Here is a 27,178-nt window from a genome sequence, read left to right as displayed (position 1 = left end):
CAGTGTTTTCTGGAATTGTATTTAAAGAATAACTGTTCTTTCTTGTTCTTACTGTGGAGATTAATGAAAGTATTAAACAAGTAGGTTGGACATAATCTTTAAACGTAATAGTTTGACCTAATTAGTTGAATTCAGTATTTGCAAAGAAAAATATGCTCAAATACTTTGAAAATGCTTAGCTTTTGGAATGGAAGTCAGAATAGAGGTGGGCATTCCTGGGTGAATCACCCTACTTCGGCGTGTCTTGTTTTCCTGGCTGTAAAACAGAAAAAATGAGACTGATTGTCCTTAACTTCTTTTATAGAAAGAGCTAGAAGCTTTATTTTAGCTGTGATGGTTAAAGAAGGACAAGATCTGTAGGGAGAAGGGACATCTTATGTAAGAATCAGATGTTATATTTCACACATCGTAATGAAATCTATAGAAAAGAGATTATTATATGCAAATTATTTATAATATATCATATATATAACATTATTACATGCAATGACTATACAAAATAATTTATGTATATTATTTGTATATTATTTGTTTCTATTGGGTACTATCATTCCCATTGTACTCCAGGTATTTAACATTTACTAGCTTTTCATCACATTCTACCTTTCACAGTTGTGGATGAATACATTCTACCTTTCACAGTCGTGGATGAATTCAATCTATTTTCTTTCAATATATTAAAAAAAGTTGTGTTGTTTTGATGATGAAAATATTTTTTTTAAAAAAAGTTGTATTGTTTTGATGTGATGAAAATAGCTTTTCATCACATTCTACCTCTTGCAGTCTTAGATGAATTCAAGATATTCTCTTTCAGTATATTAAAAAAAGTTGTATTGTTTTAAAGAAAATCAGCTTTTAAGACATCTTTGAAATTTAATTTGCCAAAAATTATTCAAAATATCTTTTGTTAAAATGAAGCCTTCACAGATTTATATTGACTTAGGAAACAAAAATGCAAAATAATATCTGTCAAGAATTTGTCTGGCTTTATATAGGAATAAAGTATATTTGTTGTCCTGTTAGAAAACTTGCGTCAATATTTTTAACTGTGGAGTCCAAATTTGCTTGTCAAATCATTCACCTTGCCCATTGTTCAGTCTAACCCATAAATGTGTTAGTATTTCTCATATATTTTGCAGGCATAATTAGTTGTCCACCTTATACATTTGTCTGTTTGACAGGAAAGTGTCTTTTTTCTTCTGCCTCAGCGGGATCTGCTGTACCATGTACAGATTCAATGATCCAACTGGGTGCTCAGTATTCATTTTTTTTAACTTAATAACAGAGAGTGTAAAAATAACTGCTAAAACCATCTGTACCTGAGCAGATTGCCATTTATGCAACAATTTGGAGTTTATTTGTATGTCATAATAAGCTGTATAAATGCTGCTTACTGGTTTGTGGGATTTTTAGAGATGGGGATGGATTATGAGCAGGTAGCCTAAGGCTTTGAGTCTTGGCCTTTTGATTTCATTATTAACTGTGCAAAGGGCAAAGTCTATCTTGTCCATCCTTCCCCTGATTTTACCTCACTCCAAAACAATGAGGTTTTGAATGTGAGGTTCAGTGACCTGAACTAAGCAAAGGTCTGGGCATTATATAAACACCATAACATTTTGAGATTGTTCTTTCGTAATTTTTTGTCGTTGCTTTTCACTACCAACAGAAATTGAAAAATTAGAAAAATGAGTTATCAATGTCTCTGCAAGTTACAGAGCAGAGGTTGGCTTGAGTGAGCTCAAAAATTGCAAGTAAACTCTTGCACCAGAGCATTCATAATACTTTTTAGTGCAAAGTCAGGAGGTCAATTTAAGTAACAGCTGACAACCCTAGGGACTAGAAGTGCTCACATTCTCCTCTGGAGACATCAAGAAATGACCGGTGGAAGGAGAAGATTTCTGAACCGTTCTTCAGGTGGAACCAGTTGCATGAGTGCCTCCTTTATTCCTCCCATAATAAATTCAGTAATGCTCCAGCAGCAGGGACTTGGCTTATCCACTAGATCAGCTGAGGCTGATTTGCAAACCAAACTGTCTGACAGCATGTGTGTCCTGTGCTGCCGCAAGAAGTGGGTTCAAGAGGTGCCCTGAAAATGGAACTTCAAAAGCAGCTAGGCCTGTCTCAAGGATGCTTGTACCAATCAGCTCCGTGATAACTCCTGCTATTTCGAAAATTATTCCTCTTCTCCAAAAGAACTTCTCTTTTGAACCGTTTGTACCTTCTTTTATTTATTTTTTTAATAACAGCCTGGCCTTTGAGAAAGTAACCACTGCTTCGTAAGAGGTGATACTTTGTGATTCAGTGCAAGTCCCTCACACGCACCAGTAGCTCAACATAAACTGTTCCGAAAGGCTTCCTTTAGTCTTGTAAGAGTAGTAACCACCGTGTAAAACATGCTTTTCCGTAACTATTCCTGGTATTCATAAATAATGAACTAAGGTTTCGTCTTCCCTGCAGTGTTAGCTCAAGCTAAATTCGGGTTTTGCCCGTGCCCTTGCTCCTCACCCGACAACACACAAGTCACTGGTTCACATTAAACAGCGCTTTAGATGTAGGGTTTGGGGGCCTGCCAGCAGTTTGTCAGCATCGCGTGCCTTAAGCAGTAAAGCAGCAGGGATTCGGGTGCAGGCCGCTGTCGGACACGTGCATGTATATGATCATTTCCGTTGGGATCGTGGTTACACTTTGGAAGCTGTGCTTCAGTTTCTACTTCAGAGTATTCCTGGAACAGGCAAATATTAATCCTCTGGGGTGAAACTAAACTCAAAGATGTTTCGGGGGGAGCAGACTGATGTAGGTTAATCCAAAAGAAATCCCCTGGAAAGCGTGCAGCTGGGTGCCAGGTCCTCAGCACCCACCATTTCCCTGCACAGATCCCCTGTTATTGTGGCACGGTGCTTGGCAATGTAAATACAACCTTTAGCACAATGCCGGGGCTGTTAATCTACTTGCAGTCATTTTGTGTGCTTGTATGCTGTTTCCTGTTTTTTTTTACTGCTTCCCAGTGTAACTGCTCTCACTTGAAATTAGCTAGCTTGAGCGGAGTAACTCAAGTTAATGGTGGGGAAGGATAGCATCAATTTACCTTTTTTCTTGCGTGGAGCAAACATGTGGAGTCATCCCCTCAAGGTTTTCCGATTCCCTTAGTTGTTAAATCACTTATTCCTGTATTTGCTCTTTTGTAATATGCCTGCTTTAATCAGTATCGAGGGACTTTCTGACAGCACTGGGACGTATTTCACATTCACATCAGAGGAGAGCAAAGCCCAGCAGGATAACATCTTTTTTCTTTTTTTTTTTTTTTAAGCAGAAGACATTTGGTTTTGCTAAACAGATTGGATGTTCTGATTTGAAATTATGAGTGGTTAGATGGCATCCTATCTTTAATTAGATTGCACAGTCTGAGTCATTTTGCAAGCTAGACATTTTAATTTACAATCTACTGCACTGCAGCACTCTTCAAGGCCTTCTGCTGTGTAATAAGGTATTCAACTTGCAGCACAGGCTTTAAAAATACTGGAGTACTCTGTGACTTCACTTGTTTATTTTATATTTCAATTTTAGTTGCAAATCAAACATGCAGTTACAGAAGCTGAAATTCAGAAGCTGAAGACGAAGGTAAGAATCAATATGCAGTTAATACACGCTGATTTTTTTCCTCTCATGCAAAATCAGATCTGAAGACATGTATCTTTATGTGGGTGGAGAAATCAACGTCCTTATTAAAGGCAGATTAAGAAACACAGTGGCTCAGCTAAATCTTGTCTTGCTGTATATTCTCTATTCAAAGTTTCAAGTAAAATCTTAAGTGCTGCTATTAAGAGAAACTGCCAACTTGTGTAGCTTCAATTAAACATACATTTTAAGGAATATCATAATGACTAAATAGCAGATTTCTAGCTTTACAATTCTAATGCATTTTCTCAGGTTTTTAGATTATATTTGGATTGAATATTCAAGCCTAAGTTAGTAGATTTTTTATTTATTAGTGATGTTAAGATATCCTGTTTATGTTAGTTTCCTTTTTTCGACATTTAAAAAAATATTTAAAGGTTTTAAATTTAAAATATTTTTTATATACCGAAGAAAAAGAGCTGTTTCTTACTGTTGCAGTTCTCTTTAATAGATGTTCTAGATGTTCTTACCAGCTTAACAGAAAACATCTCACAATTGGTTGCTGGTTATTAGATTGAATTTGCAATAGCAATAAAAAGAAATTGTATTTTTGTATTAGGATAAGCTTTATGGGAAGTCAACTGATAATTCTGTTGTTGAGTAAAATTAGGTTTTATAATAACATCCTTCTTTTTCAGTTTGAGTACACTATAAAGGAAATAAAAGGAAGACAAAGAGAAAATTGTACTTCAGAAAAATATTTTAGATGATTATTTCTTTCTAGCAACCATTTGCACTCACCATGCATTTTGCATAGCGTTTATCAAATTTGCATTAAGTATTGTTAAAATCAAATTCTGAATGCAACCATTTTCTGTAATAACAATTTCGGTTGTACTATTTCAGTTCAAAAAGTCAAAAATCTTTTCTCCTGTCTACTTTCCAGTTCCAATCTAACAATTGGAGCTGCTTGGTCAATCCCTTGGGATTGTGCCAAGCCCCACTGACTTCATGGCGTGGGTGTAAACATTCATCTGTGCAAATCCATTTGCAAGATTAGGGTTAATACATCTTTTTGTGTTGGACTTCTTTCTTTACATGGTGTTTTGAATAGAGCCAAAGAAAATGTGGCTAGTTTATGTGTGTGTTACTACTAAAATTGCAAACAACCTATTCTGGTTTTGTGTGCATCGTCCGTGATGCGAGCAGAACTGCCTAGAGCAAATGAAGCAGTTTTGATAAGTAAACAGGGATGTGTAAGACAGGGTTTCCTTCCATAAATTCTGGGAGCAAAAATACCCTACCCTGAACCCTAACCTTATTTGGTGCCAAAAGCTGAAACTTGCAACTAGTTTTTGGAAATTAAGAAACCTAACTACAACCAAAAAAATAACAACAACAAAAAAAAAAACATTACACAGGCACTAAAGGTTATTATAAATTCAGCAGTAAAATTCAGGCTTCTTTGAGGTCACTTGGAAAAAGACACTGGACTTCACTTGCCAAATAGTGGACGTAGCAGTGGAACCACACTGATCAGAAAGTTAAACAGTTCTGATATGTCTGGCAGAATTCGCACGTTTAAGAGCAGGAATCTGCAACAGCAAGGATATGTTTTCCTTTTAAGATTAGCTCCTTACAACGTGGTAAGCAAGTTTAAAGAAAACAAGAGTAATATAACAGGTTCTCTTTGTCCTCATAATAATTGTGGCGTAGTTTCAGTGTTAGATGCAAAACTCAATGCCTGCTTAAACAGAAAATAATCCTAGGTTATGACCTGATGTTAAATTTTCTATTCTACTTCCAGCCTCTTTTGTTTGGCTTTCTAGACTAAGCAAGATTATGATATGAAAAAAGGCATTGTAAGATTTCAATAGAATCTCTAATTTGGGGGAAAAAGCAGATAGATTAGACACAATTGTGTTTTTTTGCTGTTGTTTTCCAAATGGTTCTTAAATATGGAATTCCTCCTCAAATATGAAGTTTTACCCATCTTACGAAAGGGTATGAAAGCTTTCTGACACCTAAGCAAGATACACAGAGCAAAATTCATTAGCAGTGCTGTCTGATTGACCCTGCAGTTTACATAAATACTCCACTATTGACGTTTTAAAATGTGTTAGTATATCTCAGAGAATCAATGAGGCTGCACTGTAAAACAGAGAAAAGGTTCTACTTCATTTTATGAGAAAGAATAACGTATGTATCAGTGTATGTATTAGTCTTGAAATGCTCTTTTTTCTGCTGGCATATTACTTTTATAGTTAATCAGTGATTTTCATTATTCCTGTTGTTTGAACTCATCCTAATCTATTAGGCTGCACTTTGCACCCTTTTACTGACTGGCATCTATACTGTTTTGTTCAGCTGCAGGCAGCTGAGAATGAGAAGGTGAGGTGGGAACTGGAGAAGACGCAGCTGCAGCAGAACATTGAGGAGAATAAGGAGAGGATGATGAAATTAGAGAGTTACTGGATTGAGGCACAAACCCTGTGTCACACAGTGAATGAGCACCTCAAGGAGACGCAAAGCCAGTATCAGGCTCTGGAGAAGAAATATAACAAGGCAAAGAAATTAATCAAGGATTTTCAGCAAAAGTAAGCAGCTACGCCAGGCTCAGCAAATGAATTAGTGGCCAGATAGGAAACATGTATATGATATATTTTGATATATGAAACCAACCCACTATTGAATTCCTGTAAGCTAAACAACATTTTTCACTTTTATATCATGAAAACCACAAGTTCTTCATTGAAAACAAAAATGTTAGTATTATTCAAGTATTAGTTTAGTATTGCTGAAAAATATAACTATAACTAAATAAAGATTTATTCTGTTTTATTCCACATTGGAATGTTTCAGGATTAGTACATAACTAAATGTGGTTGCAAATAACCAAGAGTAATCATAGTAGAGCATTTGATTAGAAATGTTTGCTGCAATTTATAGGGACATATCAGCTGGATTCACTCCTGCTTTGTACTAATGTAAAATGCAAAAGCAATTTGTTTTGTTACATTTTCCATCTTATTTTTCTTCCTCTTGTAGATGCCAGGATTATTTGAGCTGTTGAGCTAGCTGATGGTTACCTGCCCCTTTCTGTTTCATATGGTCCCTTTCCCTGATGGCTAGCAAGAATAATAACATCTTACATTTCTATTATGGTTTCCATTCACCAAACATTCTTTTGTGCAGCATTTTTTAATTAATGCTGAAATGTGGTCATTTTAAAAAGAAAACTCAAAAATGTACAGCAATGTCAAGTGAAAACTGGAAGTGTAGAAGTAAATATCCTGTCCCATTAAAAAAATATATATATATTCAAAATGTCATTACCCATATTGGACTTTTGTGACTGTTCCAGAACTAACTGGTATGTCGTGTGCTTTTTATCATAAGTGCCTTAGATTTTCAAAGTAAAAGGAAGTAGGAAAAATAGATAGATAGAGCTTGTATAGCTTTTCTGTTGCTATTCCACTTTATATTAGTAAAAGATGTAGTCCGTTGTTTTTAACTATCTTAGGCTCCTAAAAACACCTAACAGATTTCCTTAAAACTTACTAGAAAATTAAATTTGTAGCTGAAAACTTGTGGCTGTCATTTCACTGAAAAAGTACAGACATACTCTCATAAAACAGAGATTCTATCCCATTTCCCACAGCAGAATGGAGACTTTTACTTTTTAAATTTCTGTATTTTCACATAACATATTGATGTAGAATGATAAATAATTGTTTACATTTTGTCCTAATTGCAGTTTCATACTTATTTTTAGGTTAATAGTAAAATATTTGTTAAGGACAGAATTTTCTGATGCGTAGTCTAACATATAGTACACCAGAACACCTTATTTTCTGTTTGAATCTGATTGCTTTTTGATGACAGCAAATACGTCTTTTTCTTTTTTTTTTTTCCCTAAGAGAACTTGACTTCATCAAACGCCAGGAAGCTGAACGAAAGAAAATAGAAGATTTGGAGAAAGCACATCTTGCAGAGGTTCAAGGCTTACAAGCTCGTGTGAGTATTATTTACTCATTGGTTTGGTGAATGAGACAATTTTGTCTGATAATACAGAAAAAAACCTAGATGAGTGTGTGCTATAGGTAAAAATGTGTTGAATTTCTTTCAGATACGAGACTTGGAATCAGAAGTTTTCAGGCTACTGAAGCAAAACGGGAGCCAGGTTAACAATAACAACAACATATTTGAAAGGCAGACGTCTTTTGGAGAAGTTTCTAGAGGAGATCCAGTGGAAAATCTAGATACTAAGCAAGTGTCCTGTCTGGATGGTTTAAGTCAAGGTTTGTTTGAACCAACCCATTACTCTTGTAATGTGTACATAAATAGTATGGTTATCATTTAGGATTTAAAGGAAACACTAACACAGGAATGCTGTTGTTATTCCAGAGTTCACCAAATAATGACAATAGAGAGTTCCAGAATAACTATACAATGAATATTCATTAAGAAATGGAAGTGACTGGCATGTGCTAATAAAGACCATTGTTGATTTCATAAAGCTTAAATGAATTTTCAGTGAGATGCCATCAACATGTAGGTTCAATTCCACGATTTCTGTTGTGTTAATAAAATAGGAGAAAATTGTGCTTTCTTGCATTCCTAAACTCATCCTTAATTACCCAATCACCAAAGATCAAACAAGAACGAAGTTACCAGAATTAAAAAAACAAGCTTAAATTTAGTATTTTGAATGTATCTCTGTAAGGTTCTGATCCCACCTTGGTAGTAACATCAAAAGCAGCTGTGTAGGTAGAGCTCACCATTTCTCAGGATGGAGCCCTTTGTGAACAAAATGCAAAATCTTTCCTGGTTCGTTCATTAAAATAATAGCAGTCTATAGCACAGCCTGATTTACAGCATAAGATTTGTTAGACTTTGTTCTACATTATCGAAGAGCCAAAACAACTTATGGTAATGGTAAGATGTGGATAGGTGCTATGATTCTGTGATTCTATTGGCAGGGTAACTGTAACCTTTACTTGTTTTGCCTAAATTGTTATTTTTTCAGACTGTGCCAGTAAAAATACACACATAACTTTCATAGCTTTAGTTAGAGTTTTAAGTTCTGTAACTGCAAGTGTTTCCTTACTGTTGAGGTATATGCAGAATTGAAGCCAATGTTAGATTCACAGCATTGGAATGAAATTGTTTGGTGCAGGAGCAATAGTTACTGTGTAGTTAGTGACAGTGTGAAATCAGGTGCTGGGGTTATGACAAGGGAGCACCAGAGTTCATTCCTAGAAATATTTTCATTTTCAATAATCTATAATATCATTTATTTTTCTGGTGAAGAAAAATGCATTGCACTACCAATTAAGTTGATTTCTAGCAATCCCAGGGGTGTTTTATTAAAATTGCTATTTTAGCAGTTAGTTCATGTGTGGAGTAGCAAATTGAGTATTGCTCTGCAGACAAAACAATATGAATTATATTTTAACATAATATATGTACATAAAAAAGGGCTTGTCATTCTGAAACAGTATTTGTGTGATACACAGACCTTGTGGAATTGGTTTCCACAAATCTCCACATAGCTTTTTCTTTGTAGCAAGTGTTTATTATCCTGAAGTCTCTGAAGTTCAGGAAAGCACTCAGGGTGACAAGTCTGTATTTCTGCATAGAGACTCAGTAAGCATTACAAGTAGATCGCATCAGGGAAGGAAAGTGTGTTTTGTTTACCTGCCTCCCAGAAATCATGTTTACATTTTTAGCAGTGTCAGCACACATCCACGGCTCAGGAGCTGAAATGCGTTCTCAGACATCCTCTTCAATATGTACCTTGTGCGGTTCAGTGGAATGTTCTGTTTCACTAAGACTGCAAAATTAAATTCTGATAAGACTTTTTATTGTTTGTATACAATTTGAAAGGAATTTCTACATGTAAAAAAAATCAAAAAGCATCTTTATAAAGTATTAAAATTCTATGTCAGTACTTCCTAATCAAATTTTTAATCAATATATTTTCATGAAAATTTTCTATTTCTAAGAGCTGCAATTTTTCACTGGGACAAAATTCCCCTGGGAAAATGTTAACCAGTGTTTAGTGAGAGCTAGAACGGGCAATCTGTGAATTTAAAACTGCCCAAATTTAACCACCTGAATACAAAAACAAATTCTTTGATAGAAAAAACAGATAGTCATCAATGATATTCTGAAAGTAGAAAAGCCATAGTTAGATCATAGATTCCAGGCTGAATTTGTGTTTTTAATAAGAGAAAAAGGACTTCTTTAGAATAAAGAGATCTCTAAGCATGCTGTAGCACTCTTTGACTTCCTTATATTTTTGCCAGTAAGTTCTATATCAGAGTGTCTGAAGTCTGTGTTGGTCTGTAAGGCAGTTATGCTTAGCATTTACAGACAGAGCCTATATCTTCACGTTTTTCCCGTTTAAGCCTTTAAGAAAAGGACTTGTCATTGTCTGGCAATATGTGTAACAACTAATCACCCCATGCATTCTTGCAGAGGAGCTATCGAGGGCAGGAGGAGGAGCCCATGATGTCTCTGGAGGTTGATCAGGATTCCCTGAGTGCACAGTGTGTTGTGCGTCTTTGTGACATTGATACAAGCACTGCCGTCTCTTTTCTAGTTTTTATTCACAGAATATAATGCACACTTCTTGTTCGGCCCCAGCTTGAGGTTTGTAGGATGAGACTGCATGTGCGCAGCCACATCCTGTCATTTTTACCCTGAAGCTTGCAGCTAGGCCTTCCATAAAAATCAGCTCATGTAAAAATACATATTTCAGGTGTCCTGTTAATTAAAACGATACAAGCACATGTCATTTTTCACTTCAGTGTGAACCGAGGTGTCTGTTATATTCTTGTGTTGTAATACATGTGGGTCTAGCCAACAGATGTGCTTGCCTGCCATGCCCGCAGGAGCACGGCTGTCCCTGCCCGTAGGTGGTCTGGCCGTGGGGACACCGCGTCAGACAGCCTGGCTCCTCGGGCTGTAACATAACCTGATAGTGAGGGGCTTCCAGTAACATCAGTGGAAGCTACAGAGAGAAATCAGAACTGTTACAGCCCAGAGTCCTTTGTTTTGCATTGGAATACCAGAAGCCTGCAGGTTGTGTTTCTTTTACAAATATTTGATTTGTTCTGAGAGTACAGAAAAGCTGATGAAGTCTTCAGTTCTAGTGGTCACAAGCTGTGTCCACGGCAGAGAATCAAGCTATTCACAGATGATCTGGAAGGAGCCAAGGATTTGAAATCTGGACAGTTCAGTGTCGACACCAGCTTGGACAGTCCTTGCTGATCTCTGTCCAAATGCCCCTTTGAGCTGCTTCGATGGTTGTGCTGAGTGTCCTGGGATGCTCAGGGATGCATCAGTTCACAGAAGGAGGTTTTGAAATCTATCAGCCTGTATAATGGAAACACAGTGGGAGGACATTTTCCCACTCCACAGTGGTACTGAAATAATGCAGAGGGAAGCCCTTTGCGGTGGAGGGGTTCAAGGCCCGCTGAAAGAAAGTCCAGTTAGAGTGTTTCTGTGAGCAATGTCGACCCTGTTATAACTTTCCTCTGAGATATTTATCGTGCTGCCAAGTGTGCTAGAAGATTCTTAGGAAAATGCCCTTCCTGATGCTTTTGAACAATTTTTTTTGCAGCAGGCTGAACCAAGGTTAAGTTGAGAGCTGGCCCTGAGAGCTCGCAGCCCGGCCCTGGCATGGAGGGAGCAGCAACCTCCAGGCCCAGGGGGTGATTCGCTTAAACAAGGCCAACGTGACCACTTAGTTAAATAAGTGTTCGCAGTACCACGTTGATGGTTTGCATAATTTGAGCAATGAACAGAATGAATGGATGGGAGCGTGTGCACCTGAAAGAAAAAATGACCTGAGAAGGTCAAATCGTGACAATAGACAGGTATCCTATCAAATAACGTCAGAAACATAATTTTACACAAATTTCTAGTTTCATCTGTATCTAGAGTTTAACTCAACACAAAGAAAAAAAGCGAGACTGCTGGAAATCTTGCAGTGCTTTAAGACGACATTGATCTGCAAAAAGAAGTGAGTTTTGAATGAGTCTTACTCTTCAGCTATGTAATGGACTTTACTAAGTCAGTCTGTGGCTCTGATTTCAAGAGACAGTTTGAGCTAAACTGACAGCTCATCACTGTTGAAACGGGAGACCCCACACCATCCCTTTGTCTGACCACATGGTTCTGCCTCATCCAATGTCCTGCTCTAGCACTAGGACACCTGGTGCACTCATTCGATTCACCAAAACAACAGAAAACTGACTTACGAAGGGAAGAAGTTGGAGTGTCAGACTAAAATCGGGTAGTTTCTTCTGGTTCACGCGTTTCAGTCAGCCTGCAGAGGAGCTGTGGTCCAAATCCTCTGAAGGGCTGGAGGGGTGTCACTGAGAGCTAGGGGCTGTGGCCACAGAAGGGAGAGGAAGAACTCTCCATTTTGGTGGCGGTGGTAAGTCACCAAGCTCTTTCCACCCACGGCTGAATCATATTCTCTGAGAATGAGGGTCACAATGCCATGGAAAGCAGTGGGAAATTTTCTGCTTTATGAAAGTTGGTGGATTCAGCAAGGCTAAGATGTCTCTGTTTAAAGCTAAATTTCTTTGTTTAAAGCAAAGATGTCAGTAAGATCGGCTGCTAATTAATTAGTGTGTTAGGAATGCAGTACTTAGACAACTAAATTAGCGTAACGGATTCTGATTTGATTTGTACTTTGAGGATTGCCAAACAGAAAAGAAGGTTGAAACCATAAATTATCTATTTCTTGTCTGGCATAAAATGTGAAAAAAAAATGTTTTGCCTTATTGCGGCCTTATAAAATGTTAAATTTGCTGAAATACTCAGATTTCATTTGAATAGATGATTGATAGCTAAGCAAACAGCAGTTATGTCAGCTCTATTTGTAGAGGCAAGTCATAGATGAAGTGTTTAGTATACTTTCCTCACAAGGCATTCTTGACTGGGGCGACTTTGAAACTAGGCAGATGAGTTGGCTTCTTGGTTCCATTTTTTATATGAAATATTTCTCCAATTTTCATGCATCACATAATGGTGTTAGAGCAGCAGATGAAAGGGGAAATATGTAATACTACTTTGTCTTCAAAACTGATGAAACAGAATTTCTTGTTTTTTTCCAGCAGAAAGTTAGATATATGAAGACAACAGGGAGTAGGTGTGAGAGTGACAGTGTCCAGCTCTTTTATGATGATATATAAAAATAACGCAGCTTTGGATTTCCTTTGCATTTTGATCTTTTAAAGTAAATGTGGTAGATAGAATACAACATCTACACAAACCCCAGCTGTTCAGAAAGCACAGCAACTCAGTAGAGGTTAAGAAACGGGATTGTAGAGCACATCTCCCAGCTTTCACACAGGTCCTCTGATGACTGTCTTGTTAATTTTTGTTAGGATAATTACTGTTTGTTGTAAATCTCTCAGAGGGTTTTGAGCTATTAGATCAGCATAATAACAGTAATAACAGACCTAACAGTCCATGTCCTGCTGAACACAATATAGTTGTTTGTCTAGTTGATCAGGTAGAAACTGAGTCCCTTCTGTCACGTACGCATACAGCACATGGCCTTCCCATTCCTGTCTTGAATGGCTATAACTCAGGGTGCCTTTCATGGATCTCCCGGGTGGATTAATTCCATTCCATTTTGACTGTCATGATAAACTTTATTGAACATCTCTGGCAGTTGCCTGCAGTGAAAATTTATTTCAGCTCTCTGGGGTCTTTCTGCAAAGCTGTAACGCTACCTCGCTAATGATTTTGCCAAAATATGTTGCTGTTGGAAGGTTGGAAACAGAGAACTACAGTACATGGTGATAATCATGATAATAATTGTGGCCTCTAGACTCCCACTAAGGAAAGGAGCCTGTCCAAGTATTTTCTGATGTGATCTTAGAGCAAGTGAGGCAAGGCTGTATTTGTGTCAGGTGGCTCGTATTAATTGGTTTGTATTAGGGACCATGAGGCATGGTGCTGACAGCAACGTTTTACTTAAGTTTAGCTAAGTTCGCTTAAGTTTTTGGAGTTTGAAGGAACTCTGAATAAAGCAAAGAAGGATCTGCAAGAGGAGATGATAGTGCTGAGGACAGAGCAATAAGGGAGGAAATAACAAATGAGATTGCCAGTACTAATAAAAAGGTGGTTTTGCTTGCAGAAGGGTTTGAGCAAACAATTGGGCACCTTATTTGCATTGTCACATATAACTTTGCACAATGCATTACCTCAGCATCCAGAAGAGGATGAGATTTCTCTCTGCTGTCCCCCCCTGTGAGGGATATTGTGACAGAGCAAGCAAGTTGTTTCACTGTCCAAAGGTCCAAAGGAATGAGTTTAGTACTTGTTTCATAATCCTGAAAAAGGCTGCTTGTAAATCAATCCAATTCCAAATGGTTATCTGATTATTTGGATATTAGATGTATCGCGCTTTGTGTGCTACTGACTGCAGACATTGCTCGTCTATAATTTGCACATATTGTACAAGGCTATTTGGGGGGCACTTGGTACAGGAGAGAGCAAGTCATGTTCTTCAAATTTGTCAGCCATTCTGGTTATGATAACATGTAGAGCAGCCTGAGGATTGCTCTGGATATTTCTTTTGTAATTCAACAAGCAGCCTGCAAAACTGGTGAAGTTATAAGGGAAACGCTTAGTGAGGCAGCTGTCGAAGGAAGTGGCGGTCCAGTATGTCCTCTGGGTGGCTCAGAAAGGCAGGACTGGGAATAAATGAATTGGCCCACTAGGTCTCAACCGATATATTCATCCAGATGCTGGAAAATGTCTGTTGAACAGTAGTGATGTGAGGATTGCTTTGCTTAAAGCTGTGAGTGGGGAGCACTCTGTAGACCAAGCGCATGCAAGTATGTCTGGGGGAGTACAGTGGCCCTGCTCTCTGGGCTAGTGCAGCTGTGCTTAACAACTACATTGTTTTGCTGTGGTCCCACGTAACAGTGGGAATAACCTATTGAATTTTAAATTCTGCAGTTGATTCATTGTGATGCAGCTACTAGATCTGGATCTGTCTGGTTTAGGTTTAGGTTTCTGCATGTCCATTAGCAATTCCAAAAATACACATGTGAGTAAAACATGCAAAGTGCATGTGTTAGCAATTGCAGGTCATATCTTAGGAGAAACTAGTTTAATTCCAAAAGATATATATTTTACAAACAGCTTTAAATCATATTCTCATACAGATTTCAATGAAGCAGTGCCAGAAACAGAGAGACTGGACTCCAAAGCTCTGAAAACTCGAGCTCAGCTTTCCGTGAAGAACAAGCGTCAGAGGCCAACGAGAACAAGGCTCTATGACAGCATCAGTTCAACTGATGGAGAGGACAGTCTTGAACGAAAGGTGAGAAGGACTCTGCCCTCTCTCTCAGGCTTCCTCTGGAATGCTAGATTGCCCCTGTAAGTCTTTTCATCCTCTGTCTTTGTCCTTGCATTGTAGCACAGGCAGTATGCATTCCTCTGTGGCCAGTTCGTTATGAATGCCCTTGAGTGATGTGTGAGTCCAGTCTCCTTTGAGTCAGCACACCTGGGTTTTTTGGTTGTTTTTTTCTGTTTTTAACAGGAGTCCTGGCCTTCCTGATTTATGAGTGCTTTATAATGCAAAGTGGGTTCTTTAATTTACGCAGGAGGTGGAAGGAACTTAAGTCCTACATTTCTCTGTTTGTTAATTTGTTAACACAATTGATATGATATTTACTCATTGTTTTATCTGCTTCTGACTTCTGCCTGAAAGCAAATATCAATAAACACTATGTGGTATTAAAAGGTAATGAATGACATGAATTGCTAAAGTGTTTCTTACAAATAGAAGAATAAATAATGAATAAAAGAAGTGCATGTTCAAAGTAAACCTTGCTCTGATTGGTTACTAAATGGTATAACCTGCTTTATAATCTCTTATACCAACAGCCGTCAAACAGTTACAGTAGTCCCATGCACATTTCAAAATCACCACTGCCCATATGTATGAGAGCATCCTCACCAGCATCAGATTCTGGTGCTTCCTCCCTCTCCCCAGTGGCTAGCAGTGCAGCAATCTCACTTGACAACCTAACTGAAAACCAAGAAGAAGGACAGCAGCACAAAGGAGGTGTCCTCTCCCTGTATGCTCGGGGACACACTCCACTTTCCTCTCCTTCAAAATCTGGGCACAGCTCTGAAGCATCTCCTTTGCGTCACCCATCTGGCAGGAATGTTTTACAAGATAAAGGTATTATTATTTTTTACAATAAATTGGTGCATCAGTTTGCTCACTTACATCTAATTTATGAACTTCTATTGTGTAGTACAACCATAGCAACTAGAAGGCCAACTTCTCATAACTTCTTTTGTTTACCTGGAAGTCAGAAAATTGCAGTTGACCTCATATGATGGTATAAGAAAAGGACAAAGTTAAAATGAGTTCAGGAACAGCTATCTTTCTTCTTTTTTTTTTTTTTTTCTTTCTTAGAACTCTGAAAAAGATATGGGGAAGTTGCCTTTAAGAAAATCTTCTCTATTTTTTTTCAAAACATAAAATTATTGGGCCTCAGGACATCTTTGTGTTAGAAACAGGATTAACATATTGTACTTATTTGAATGATGTGATTTTGGCACTGCTAGATGCTTTTTTTGGAGGGTCAGAAAGAGTGTAAAGCAAGAGTAACAGATTGTAGCTTTTAATTGCAGAGAGGCAACAGACTCTAGATTAAACAAGAGGTCAGTGGCTGGGGACTCTGCATTTATAGAAAGAAAAGGAGTGATTTGTTAGAAAAGTTGGCCACATTGTTATTTATTTCATTCAGATTCTTTGAATGTAAACTGGATGAAACACAACGCAATCATACCTAGTTGAGGTCCATTTCTCAAATACTTGTTTATTCAATGCATTAGCAATACAATATTGCACAGGACTCTGAGCCCTCTGTTTCAGATGTCTTGCAAAGTCAGAATTAGCAATTTACACCACATTAGTATTCTTGCCTATGCACATTGCATTCTCTAACTGTAACATCAGCTAAAATACGTGATAAAATTGTTTATGAGTAAGAACTGCAGGAATAGGCCTGGATAGGTTCAGAATAGTCTTTGACTAAGTGGAATTAACTGAAAAGAACAACCTGATGAGGATTTTTGTTTGTCCGTGTAAATGAAAAGACTTGCCATTCATCTACAACCTATGTTTTCTTCATCATCATACAGGGCTCTCATACCAATTCTTTAAAGACAGATTAATGGAGTTTTGACTAACTTAGAATAGGTTAATATATGCTGGAGTTTTTAGATTGGATCTGAAATGGTTAGTCTAATTGTATAGTTGCTAATTGTATACTTCTTCATGAATCAGGGTTAAATTCCGAGCCTGAATTTTGCAAGTGAAAAATAAGGGTGTGAACATAAGAACATGACTTTCCTGACTCCTCATCATAAGCATGCGATTACTCTATCAATGGGGTCATAACTCCTGCATTTACATCTGATGTATAAAAAATATCTTGATAAAAATTTGGTGGAGACTAGCCTTATAGTGTAAGGAATAGGGTATTATATTCCACCTGGTGTGTTGCTTTTTCCTTCCCAATTTAGGTTTGAAAAATAACCCATGTCTAAATAAGGAAGGATATCATGCCTTCCCCACTGCGATCATTACATAAACAACCAGTGCTTTTGGGTGTATCCAGATTCTAATGAGTACTGCACCCAGATTCTAATGGGTATGTGAAAACTAAAGCAGAGTAATTTTCTTTCAAATTAAAAAAAAAAAAAAGTCACTTAATAAGTTCTACAAACAATATCCTAAAGCGGTTGTTTTGCAACAAGTGTTGTAGTGTTGCTGTTTTCATTGATTATTAATTGGGCTGTCAAACTCTAACATTGCAGAAAATGAAAAGAGTCATTGTATTTGTTCTGTGTGTTTAGCTAGTTTGGTTTTTTTTCAGAGATAGAAAGAGAACACATGCATGTCCACTGATTAATCTCTGATTAGCAAATGTGAGCTTTAGCAAGCTCACACTTTTTTTTTTCTTATGAGATCTTGAATGTTGTAGACAAGCTGAAATGTCAGGAGATCACTTTTGTTGCAAAATGGTGAAAATCTTGCTTCTTTGTCTTTTAAGCACGACTTTTTCATGTACAAGTGCGACTGATTCTTTTTTCTTCACTTCTGCTTGCTTTGTGCAACCTTGTTTGACAAGGCAGCGGAGGTGACTGCTGTGGGTAATCCTCTGCTGATGTGAGGCTGACTTCAGCTGTGTTGCGACCTTGAGACAAGAAGTTAGGGCTAGGCTCCGTTCACATCCATCATCTGCAGATCACTTACACCAGCTCTCGGAGGCCAAAAGTGATAGATTAAATGGCTTGTGTGTGATTTATGCTGAGGAACCAGCTCTCTGCCACCCTCTCTGAAGAACTTGAAGGAGTCAGGGAAGATGCGCCCTTCCAGGGTGGTCAAATGTCCCTCCTGCCCAGGCCCTGCGGTCTTGCTCCGTGGCCTCTGCCACGAGTCAAGCAGCATGTATGTACCTCCACATATGCAAGCTCCTGTAGGTTTAAACCTCTGCTGAAGCTATTACAGGGGCCTAGCTGATCCACCTTCCCCTATATCTCACAGCCGGCATGAATGCTTTTCCCAGCAAATCCTCACAATTCAAAGCGCTCCAGCTGGGCCAAGCTGTGTGTGAGTGGGAGCAGAGTGATGTAAAAGCCTGACAGGAGCTGGCTGTAGCTGGTAGCTGCTACGTGTCCCTGCCAAGCTCTACAGAATATTTCCTCTGCTACGGAAGCAAAACCTCCAGTTACTAAATGTTTTTATTATCTGCCCGCCACTAAAGCGGGGCATCTTATAGTTTCATTTACTTTCATTAAGATGTTTCACCAAAAGCCCACCACCCCCCAGCTCCCAAACCCCGCTTGGCTGTGAATACAGAGTGTGAAAAGAGACGTTGTGATCTTTTATTCTTGAAAGTGGCAATTTCGACAGTGATAAAATGAAAAGTATACGTTGAAGGTGAAAGAGGAACCACGAGCAGATCTTTGAGGAGAAAAGAGAGCAGTGTGCACAGCGTAGAGGTAGTGCAAAGTACTCCTTGCCTAAGGTTCTCCACACCGGCCGTGGGGTGGGTTTCTTCTCAAGAGACATTGTCCTTTTGTCATTTTGTATTACTCTGTTGGTTTTTTTCCTCATGGGGAGCTTTTATTTGTTGACTTTTTTGACATTAGGTTACTTGTCAGTTGTTCTTGAGTGCTTTTGTTAACATAAGGTAACATTTGTTAGTAGAAATAGTATGGCCTTTGGAGCATGGATGTCTCAAGAGGCTTGTTTTCCTGCTTTTTCCATAATGATTTATGAGTCACTTGCACATTGGATTTTTTACTTGAATGAAAACTTAGCCAAATATTATCCACAAAGCAACATACACTGCCATGTGGTATTTTGGGCTAATTCTGAGGGCTTAATTTCTGTCAGCCTCCTTAGGAGAAATCCACAAACCTAGCAGTGGTTTTGGTTAAAAGCCACTGTAAATCTGAGGTCGCGTTGTAAAGTCACCAAATTGCAAGTGACACAAATAACTGACCTTCATTTGCTCCCTCTAGAAGATTTGGGAGCACTCTTTGTGTTTAAGAATCACAGAAACTGTGTCTGATTTTTTCAGCTGCTGCGTGTTTTAGCTGCCATGTAGATTTCACAGGGTGTTTTGCATAGTTAGAGTCATTGTTTTTACTTTATGGGCACTGCAGTGTGTTTCCTCTTTAGGTTTTAACAGTTTGTGTAGAAACCATCAGAAATTGGTAGAGGTCTTAGGGCAAATTTATTGACTAAAATACTTTTAATTTAATTTTTATTTTTTTATTAATAGAAATGGTTGGATTTCAAGTTAAATACTCATTTTAGCTGAGTAGTTAACAGATAACTATCACCTAGCTTGTCCATCATAAGAAGTACCCTCTGCTTCAAAGTTCAAGAAAGGATTTCAGCAATCATTTTTGAAGTAGAGAGCACATACCACATGATTTCTGTAAAAGGTGAACTGCTGAGTTCAAAAATGGATTCGCTGTAACATTTACCTGTAAATCCCTTTTGTTGTCTTACTGTGTATTCATTAAAGCTCAAACAAATTAACTTTTTTCATTTTCTTTGATTAAAATAAGATTTCTTCATGTGTATTTTCAAGTTGTGAAACTATTAATCTGTTTGTATTCCTTTTCACACCGTCTTCTTAAAAATGAGAAGAATGCACATATTTAAATTGTGTACATGTATCTAATTACGAACAGATACACAAACTGTTCTGGATGGATGGAAAGTGGAATAGCTATCAGTAGCAATTAAAAATAATAATGTACATTCTCCCATGTACGAATGTGTCCTAGATGGTGCCACATGTGCCCAGGCAGCAAGATCAACTCTCCCTACTATAGGGCATGCAGAAAAACTAAAGCGAAAACTTGCAGATCTTGGGTAAGCATTTTGTTACTTAAAATATACTTTTTAATGAAAGGAATGAAAGTAAAATTTGAAAAAAACATTTCCTAATGTTTTCTAATATTGTTGTAGGGCTCCCTTGAGAAGGAGTTCAAACAAGGGCAAGAAGCGGAAAGAGAAAGAAGCTGTTAGGGTGACCTGTGGCAGTAGGTATGGGTCAAAGATGGAGTATGCAAGAAATGGTATGCCAGAAACACTGGGAAAACCTAATCATCCTGGCAGTTGGGAGTGTTAACAGTCCTACTGCCCTCAGATAATATGTTTTAAACTTTGAGGCAACCTTCTGAGCTTACAAACCTAGATTTCTTAACTAAGAGAAGACTAACCAATAATCTAAAAACACTTGGAGGCTTGCATCACTTCTGCCATTGCATCCACTGATGGGATTTGCAGAAATATGTTATTAGAGCTGGCCTGCAAGATACATACACACTCAGAATAAGTTAATAATACCATTGATTCAGAAATCTTAACAATTCCACATGTTTTTTGGAAAAAGCCCCCAGAGTGAGGATGAGCAGCAGATATTCACTACAGCTTCACTGCACCCACTTCAGGAATGCTTTCAGAAGAGTTTGTTTCTGAAGGTAAACATCATAAGTTGAAAATAGATAGCAAAAATGCTGACTGCATTGGCCATGTCACCAACTCTCAGGCAAGGAATTGTGAGATCTGATGAGACCACATCATTGGCATTCAGACTCTGAATGAATAAATAAATGAACATTCAATGGCAGGAAGAAATCTTTTCTGCAAAAGCTAGTGTGGATTTTTACTGAAGGCCTCTCCTTGTATACTGATGAGTCTGACACAGTCCCAGACAAAGGGGGTGGTACCTGGTTCCAGGTATGAGAGGCAAGCATTCAGTTAAGTGTTGGGAATGCTAAGCAACCATAATGCATTCTGAAAGTCCCAAGGACACAGCAACTCAAAAACTCTCTGAACAGGAAATAATGCAAAAGAAAACCTACATGGTAGAAGAGCTAGCTAAAGAAAGCAGAGTTCAAATGCTACTCAGAAAATGTATGCAGTTGAAAATCAGTATGTAACAGTTTGTGGAGTTTTGCTGACAGTCTAACACATGGAGACCCAGTGACAAGTCTCCATAAAATCAGAGAAGCAGAAGAAACATTAGACTCCGGAGTTACCCCTTAGGCACGCTGTACTGAATTGTCAATGCTCTAACGCAGCATATATCCGTGTTCTGCACGGATCTGGCAGGATCTTCAGAGAACTTCCAGCAGTCAGCACCTCTACGCGAGTGTCAGAAAAGCTGTTGTAGTCGAAATTCCACTGGCATAAGTGCTTGCAGTGTGCCCTGCAGTTAATGCTCATTATTTCCTTAGTGGAAGAGAGGAAAAGAGAGATTTGTTAAACCAAATTCTCTGCACCTGTGCATAGCTGCAAGGCAGCTAGTGCCTTTAGCAGGGCATTAAGCACCGGGTAGCATTTAAATATCAAACACAGCGTGGGAGAAAGGAATATACACTTGTTTGTAGGAAGCACACCCCACAGAACCTGGTGTGTTCCTAATGCCAACACGGTATGTTACAGATGCTTGTGAGATCCAATAGTTATCTTCCTTGGAGGAAGCAGATCTCAGCATAAGATGATCAGTTGCTTATTAGACCATCTGATAAATCAGTTATTTGTATTGTTTGTTACTGAATATTTCTGAGTTTGGATGCAGTTACCAAAAACAAAGTTTAATACTGCTTTCAAACTCAAAATTTGTAAGCATTTATAATCCTCACTGTGCATCTGTAAGCTGAAATGTTATTATTTCAGTGTAACTTTTTAAACACCAGTTGTCACTTGCTTTGTTAGTAACTCCACAGAATTTGCCTGAGAAAAATGTGAGGATGTTTTCTTTACATTCCAAAGCTGCATAAGATCTTTGAAAGAAGGAAAATGATCAAAAGACAGCATCCTGTTACAATTATTTATGTCCATTAGAGCAACTGACTGACATAGGATTAATCGTGCTGTCAGATGTATGTTGCAAGCATTATTTTGCCATTGCCAAAAAATAGCACTCAAAACGTGTAGAAGAAAATCCTGAATTATTTCCTAAGACTACCACTGATGTTAAATATATAAAAAAATCTCCTATTTAAGCAGAAAGTATATAGTCCCCATTCTGGCGCTAGGTGATTGAGGCAACATCATTGGTTTTTCCTTTCCTTTTTCGAGCAATATCTGAGCATGAGGAGGGAGCACGGGACTGTGTCAGACATATCTACCTTTATAAAGCAAAAGGGGGAGAGGGTTCTTGTTCTGCTTCGCTGCCTGGGGGCCTTCTGACAACCTCCATTTCATCCATACAGAGAAGAGGTTTCACAATACACAGAGCTAGGGATTATGTTCATCATGATTTAGAAGCTGTCCAGAAGGTAGAAGCTGAGGGGAGATTTATATGATTGCAGTTTGCTGGTGGCTGCTAAGGGCAGTACAAATTTCAAGCTCTGAAGCAGGCTTAGTTAACATTAATATATAACTTGATATAGTTAATATGAGAACATGACATATGCATAAGTTCTTTGATGTAGGCACTTTGAACAGATATCTTTAATTTGCATACTATGTTGTTGACATGATATAAATATTTATAAAATGCCAATAATTCAGGCATTTTATTTCATAACTGATACCTTTGCTTTGATCACATTATCCCTTGTAATATTTGTTAGTACAAAGAGACAAGCTACCAATATTACATAGGTTTTTCTATTAGTATTTTGAATATGTAATAATTTTGAAATCAAGATCTCTATCAGCATTTAGGTGTTGTAACCAAGGTACATCTATGTAGTGGATACAGGCACACCTGGTTCGTTCTGCCTGTTGTCCAAATCTAAGCCAGACCTGTCTGGGAACCAGAGCCTGCTTGGGACAGTGCTCTCTGATCTATTTAATCGTGCTGAGATACCACCAGGGCTTGGAAAAGCACCAGCACAACGCGTGGCTTCTTGACTAGAGGTGGTTCACAACAAAACACAGGTCTTTTGGGTTGGCATCTGTCCCATTTGCTGGATACATGTTATCTGAGAGAGCTTGAGTTAGAAAAAGAATCAGAACACACTTTTTTCTTCTTTTGTCAAAAGAGAGATTTCAAGAATGCCATTACCAGCTGCATGCCCCTCTGGTGATTAGTCACAGTTACGTGGAATGTCACTCTTTTTACAATTAACTACCTCTGTAGCATTTTTTCGTATTTGCTACTCTAACACAAATTCCTGCTCCTTTCTCTTAAACAGGAACACCAGAGAGATGCTGCAGAAATCAGCAAACACTAAATCTTTATCAGAGCGATCCTCCTCTCTCCCACACTGTGTACCATTCACATGGTATGGAGAGAGTGGCAAGGGATCCAATTCTTCCAGCAACCTGCCATCACCTACCAGCTCAACCGAACCTTCCTCTGAAAATATAAGTCCAGCTAAAAAAGGGTCAAAGGTAGAAAATAAAAACTACCTTATTCCCACTGTGTTGAGTGGCATAATTGGCTTCATGTTTCTGGAAAAAGAACAGGCCAATATGTTAGTACTACAATAAACAGTGCATGGTGTTCATTGTACGGTAAAAGTTCATCTGAGCAGAGCATCTCCATCATTGTACCATTCCACATTCTGCCTTTTTACTCTGTCTTTCTCTTAATGTACATTAATTCAGTAAACTAACTGTGGTGTGCTGTACTGTAACAAAAACAAGTGGTGCCAGTGGAAATTAGCATTTGGATCCACTGAACAAATGCTAGATTTGTGTATTCAATTGTAGATATTTTCTGCATTCTTCAGGACTGATTGTGGGAATACCTACCCATTTTTAATGTATTCAAATGAGATGTTTGCAAGTGAAGAAATGTTGTATGCTGTCAGTCATTTGCCTTTTTCTCCCCCAATAATGAAATCTGCTTGTCATGCATGCTGGATGTTGGATTTAATTCTATATATGAAGATGCTTGAACTACAAATACGAACCATTGCAATTTAATACATCTGTGTTATTCCCTTCTATGTGCATGAATATTTCAGCATGATAACTCATTAAATAACCCTTAGTTCTAGTACTATACTTAGCTTTTTCGTGTTTATTTTCACTTCTGGAAAATATTTCTCTGCCTGTATTCTCTTAACTTGTAGCAATTTACTTTTTATATCGATCTGGTAGGAAGAAACAGATGTGGTTCTCAACTGTATATACAGGAATTTGAATCAGAAATCTAATTTCTCTGACTGCTGCAGAGGCATGCATATGCACGTACCTAATAGCTGTTTCCACGGGTATTTCTTTTTCTTTTGGTGCCATAAGCTTGTGATACCTTACTTCTGCTGTGCACAAAGCCACGCGAGGTCACAGTTGTGGTTGTGCCGTATGGAAGGGAAAGCAGCACAAGGTTGGCCCATGCAAGTCAGATTGACAGAGAAGACCATGGATGAAGTCTCAAGATAAAAAAAAATAATAATAATAATAATCAGCTACCTGGTTTCTTTTTAAAAGAAAGCTGAGGATTAGACGTGTAAATCCTGTTTGTGCTGTTAAACAAACATGTAAAAATAATTTTCAATTTGGGAAAAAAGTACCCTTTTACAGTTACTGTGAGGCTGTGAAGGTTGTTGTGTTCAGTTTTTCTTCATCCTGCTCTCTCATTATTATTACTAGCAGGCCTTGGCTATCTTGTGTTTTTCCCACAGACAATTAAAAAGACTAAAACTCATCGTAGAAGTGAAACACAAAATAGAGTTAAAAGAAAAATCAGAGTACTTAAAAGGGAAAAAAAAATGTTCTTCACACAACAGGAGTTAGAGTTGTTGAACTCCTGGCCTAAGAGTGCTGTGGGGGCTAAAAGATTTTCTTGTCTACTGCAAAGAAACAGGAAAAGCAGGACATTAATTCTAAAAGTAAGCGTGAGAAAACTGAACAGGAAAGCTTTTTGGTGTTCTGTGTTAAGGTTACAAGTTCTTAAATTAACAGTATCTATGCTGTTATTTAGGATTTAAAGCACAGCATGATACCACTAATTCAGATGGATTTCCAGCAAAACTGAAGAGGATCAACACTTGGTGTTTTGGAAGGCTTGTTTTTTCAGATAAAATAGGTCAAATGTCTTTTGGGGGGGATAAAAGAATACATTTTTAGTTGTTCTTTTTAGTTTTGACGTTTGGATCGATTCTTTTAAAACTGAATGTCAAAGATAAATCAAGTTTGATACTCATTTAGGTGATAGGGTAGAAATTAGAGGTCTCAAAAGAGAATAGAGGTCTGTATCATCAACCGTATATTTGATGTAAATGGAATATTACGTTGTCTTTTTTTTTTAGATTTTGGTGTGGTTTTTTTTATGGTTCCCAAATCAAGCTTTCCCAGTCTAACATGTTAATTTTTGTATTCTTCTGATGGTAATTTTGCTGCATTCCTGAAAAAATGTGCACACTTTTGATATTCTTTGGTGTTTGTTATTCTTAAGAAAAAAATGTTTTATGGTTATTATTTCAGTCAATAACATTCAATACAATATCTGAAGATCTCTTTTATTTTCAATTTATTTTTTTTTCTAAAGGTATAGGCAAAGAGGGAAGAATCAGAAATGGGTTCACAGAATATTCTCATTGCTCTTTCAATAGCAGTTTTCACTTCTCTCTGCTAATTAATCCTGTCCTATTCTTTGTACTACTGCGTGCACTATGCTTGTCCTAAATATTTGGAGGACAGCAAAATGCTATCGATTAACCGGCAGAAGCAATAATACAGCTCCATGATGACAGACAGTATCTTAAGAGGAAGTCTATAAATTCTTTCAGGCCGCTTTACTGCTCACTGAGACATTAAGCTGGCAAAGATGTCTCTTGAAATACACAGTGGCAAAAATATAGTGTATTCTATAAGTCATTAACAATACAAAAGATTAGGCTTCCTCACGTGTATTGTTACTATTTTGGTACATAATTGATATCACTCCTGACCTGTGCCAACCTGGAAGACAGAAAGCCAATTTCCCTTTTAGCTACACATTTGAGATTGTTTGGTCATTCTAACTCATCTTTTTTCTCTACAGAATTTCACATTCAACGATGATTTCAGCCCCAGCAGCACAAGTTCAGCTGATCTGAGTGGTTTAGGAGCAGAGCCTAAAACCCCAGGTTTCTCACACTCCTTAGCACTGTCATCGGATGAGGTATGTTGATGAAATTGTTTAAGATGGGAAATAGTCATTTTCTTTCTCCTGTGGCATTTTTCTTGATAATTACTCAAATAATGAAGGGACGTTTTGAGGCAGTAGAAGGGAAGAGAAGGAAATGGATCTTGGTTTTTAGATTATATATTTTGTTGCTGTTGTTCATATAACGATTATTTTAAATGAAGGTCCTATGGTATTATCATAGGATTGTTATGCAGTATTGTAAAATGCAGTTGGTTTCCTAAGAGGTGTTCTATCCTCACATATTTCAATACACTTTTCCTACGTTCTGAATATGTATATGCAGACCTATATGTACATGCACTAAAAAAGACATAGTTGAGGCAGTTTTGAGATAGTAAAGATACAGTATAACTGGATAAATGTGGTTGAAGTGTATGGTACCTTCACCTAGACTATTTTTTACCCTCATACATTAAAATAATGATGACCTGTACATGCAGCTATTGTGTATTCCTGTACCTGACTGTGTATATAGTGATTAGAATGTGTATGTGTTAATCCAGTTTGCCTTCTCTTTGTGCTTGCTCTGCACATACACAGTGGATTTGAGCTCAGTTCATCAAACTAGATGTTTGAACAGTGATGATGTGAAAAAGCATTCCTAACCCCATAAATTGGTAACAGAATTGAATGGAATATAATATACTGAAAACACGTTTCCGTGATTCTATTTTTTTATCTCAATTGTCAGTGAAGCTGTGCAATTTGACAGTAGCTGACAATGTGTCCTGTGGACTTGAGAAGCCTGTGCTTTTGTTCTCTTATAAACACTCATTACAATCTTAATATTTCTCACTTGAGATTTAAACCAGGGATTTTTCTAGAGAGGAGGAACTTTAAGCAACTGTGGCTTTTTGTTTTTCCTTAATGACGGTAGTTAAGTT

At 37.7% G+C, this 27,178-nt stretch overlaps 1 protein-coding gene across 12 annotated transcripts in view; it reads left to right on the top strand.

Moving 5' to 3' along the window:
• Nucleotides 1–27,178, top strand: part of PPP1R9A (protein phosphatase 1 regulatory subunit 9A) — a 160,891-nt gene that overhangs the window by 124,489 nt on the left and 9,224 nt on the right. For 6 of the 12 annotated variants that reach the window (XM_083822456.1, XM_083822451.1, XM_083822457.1 and 3 more), the window contains exons 8-17: nt 3,565–3,618; nt 5,983–6,212; nt 7,536–7,632; nt 7,745–7,916; nt 14,817–14,974; nt 15,541–15,841; nt 19,981–20,068; nt 20,165–20,242; nt 23,350–23,548; nt 26,148–26,267. In XM_083822456.1, the coding sequence (XP_083678582.1) occupies nt 3,565–3,618; nt 5,983–6,212; nt 7,536–7,632; nt 7,745–7,916; nt 14,817–14,974; nt 15,541–15,841; nt 19,981–20,068; nt 20,165–20,242; nt 23,350–23,548; nt 26,148–26,267 (1,497 nt within the window). Of the gene's footprint in view, nt 1–3,564; nt 3,619–5,982; nt 6,213–7,535; nt 7,633–7,744; nt 7,917–14,816; nt 14,975–15,540; nt 17,413–19,980; nt 20,069–20,164; nt 20,243–23,349; nt 23,549–26,147; nt 26,268–27,178 lie in introns of those variants that run through there. The other 6 variants (XM_083822458.1, XM_083822460.1, XM_083822459.1 and 3 more) reach the window with 3 other exon arrangements.

The sequence above is a fragment of the Anser anser genome (genome assembly GCF_964211835.1).
Source record: "Anser anser genome assembly, chromosome: 2".
Taxonomy (NCBI): domain Eukaryota; kingdom Metazoa; phylum Chordata; class Aves; order Anseriformes; family Anatidae; genus Anser; species Anser anser.
Note: the sequence above shows the minus strand (reverse complement) of the source record. Positions and strands in the feature narration are given on the sequence as shown.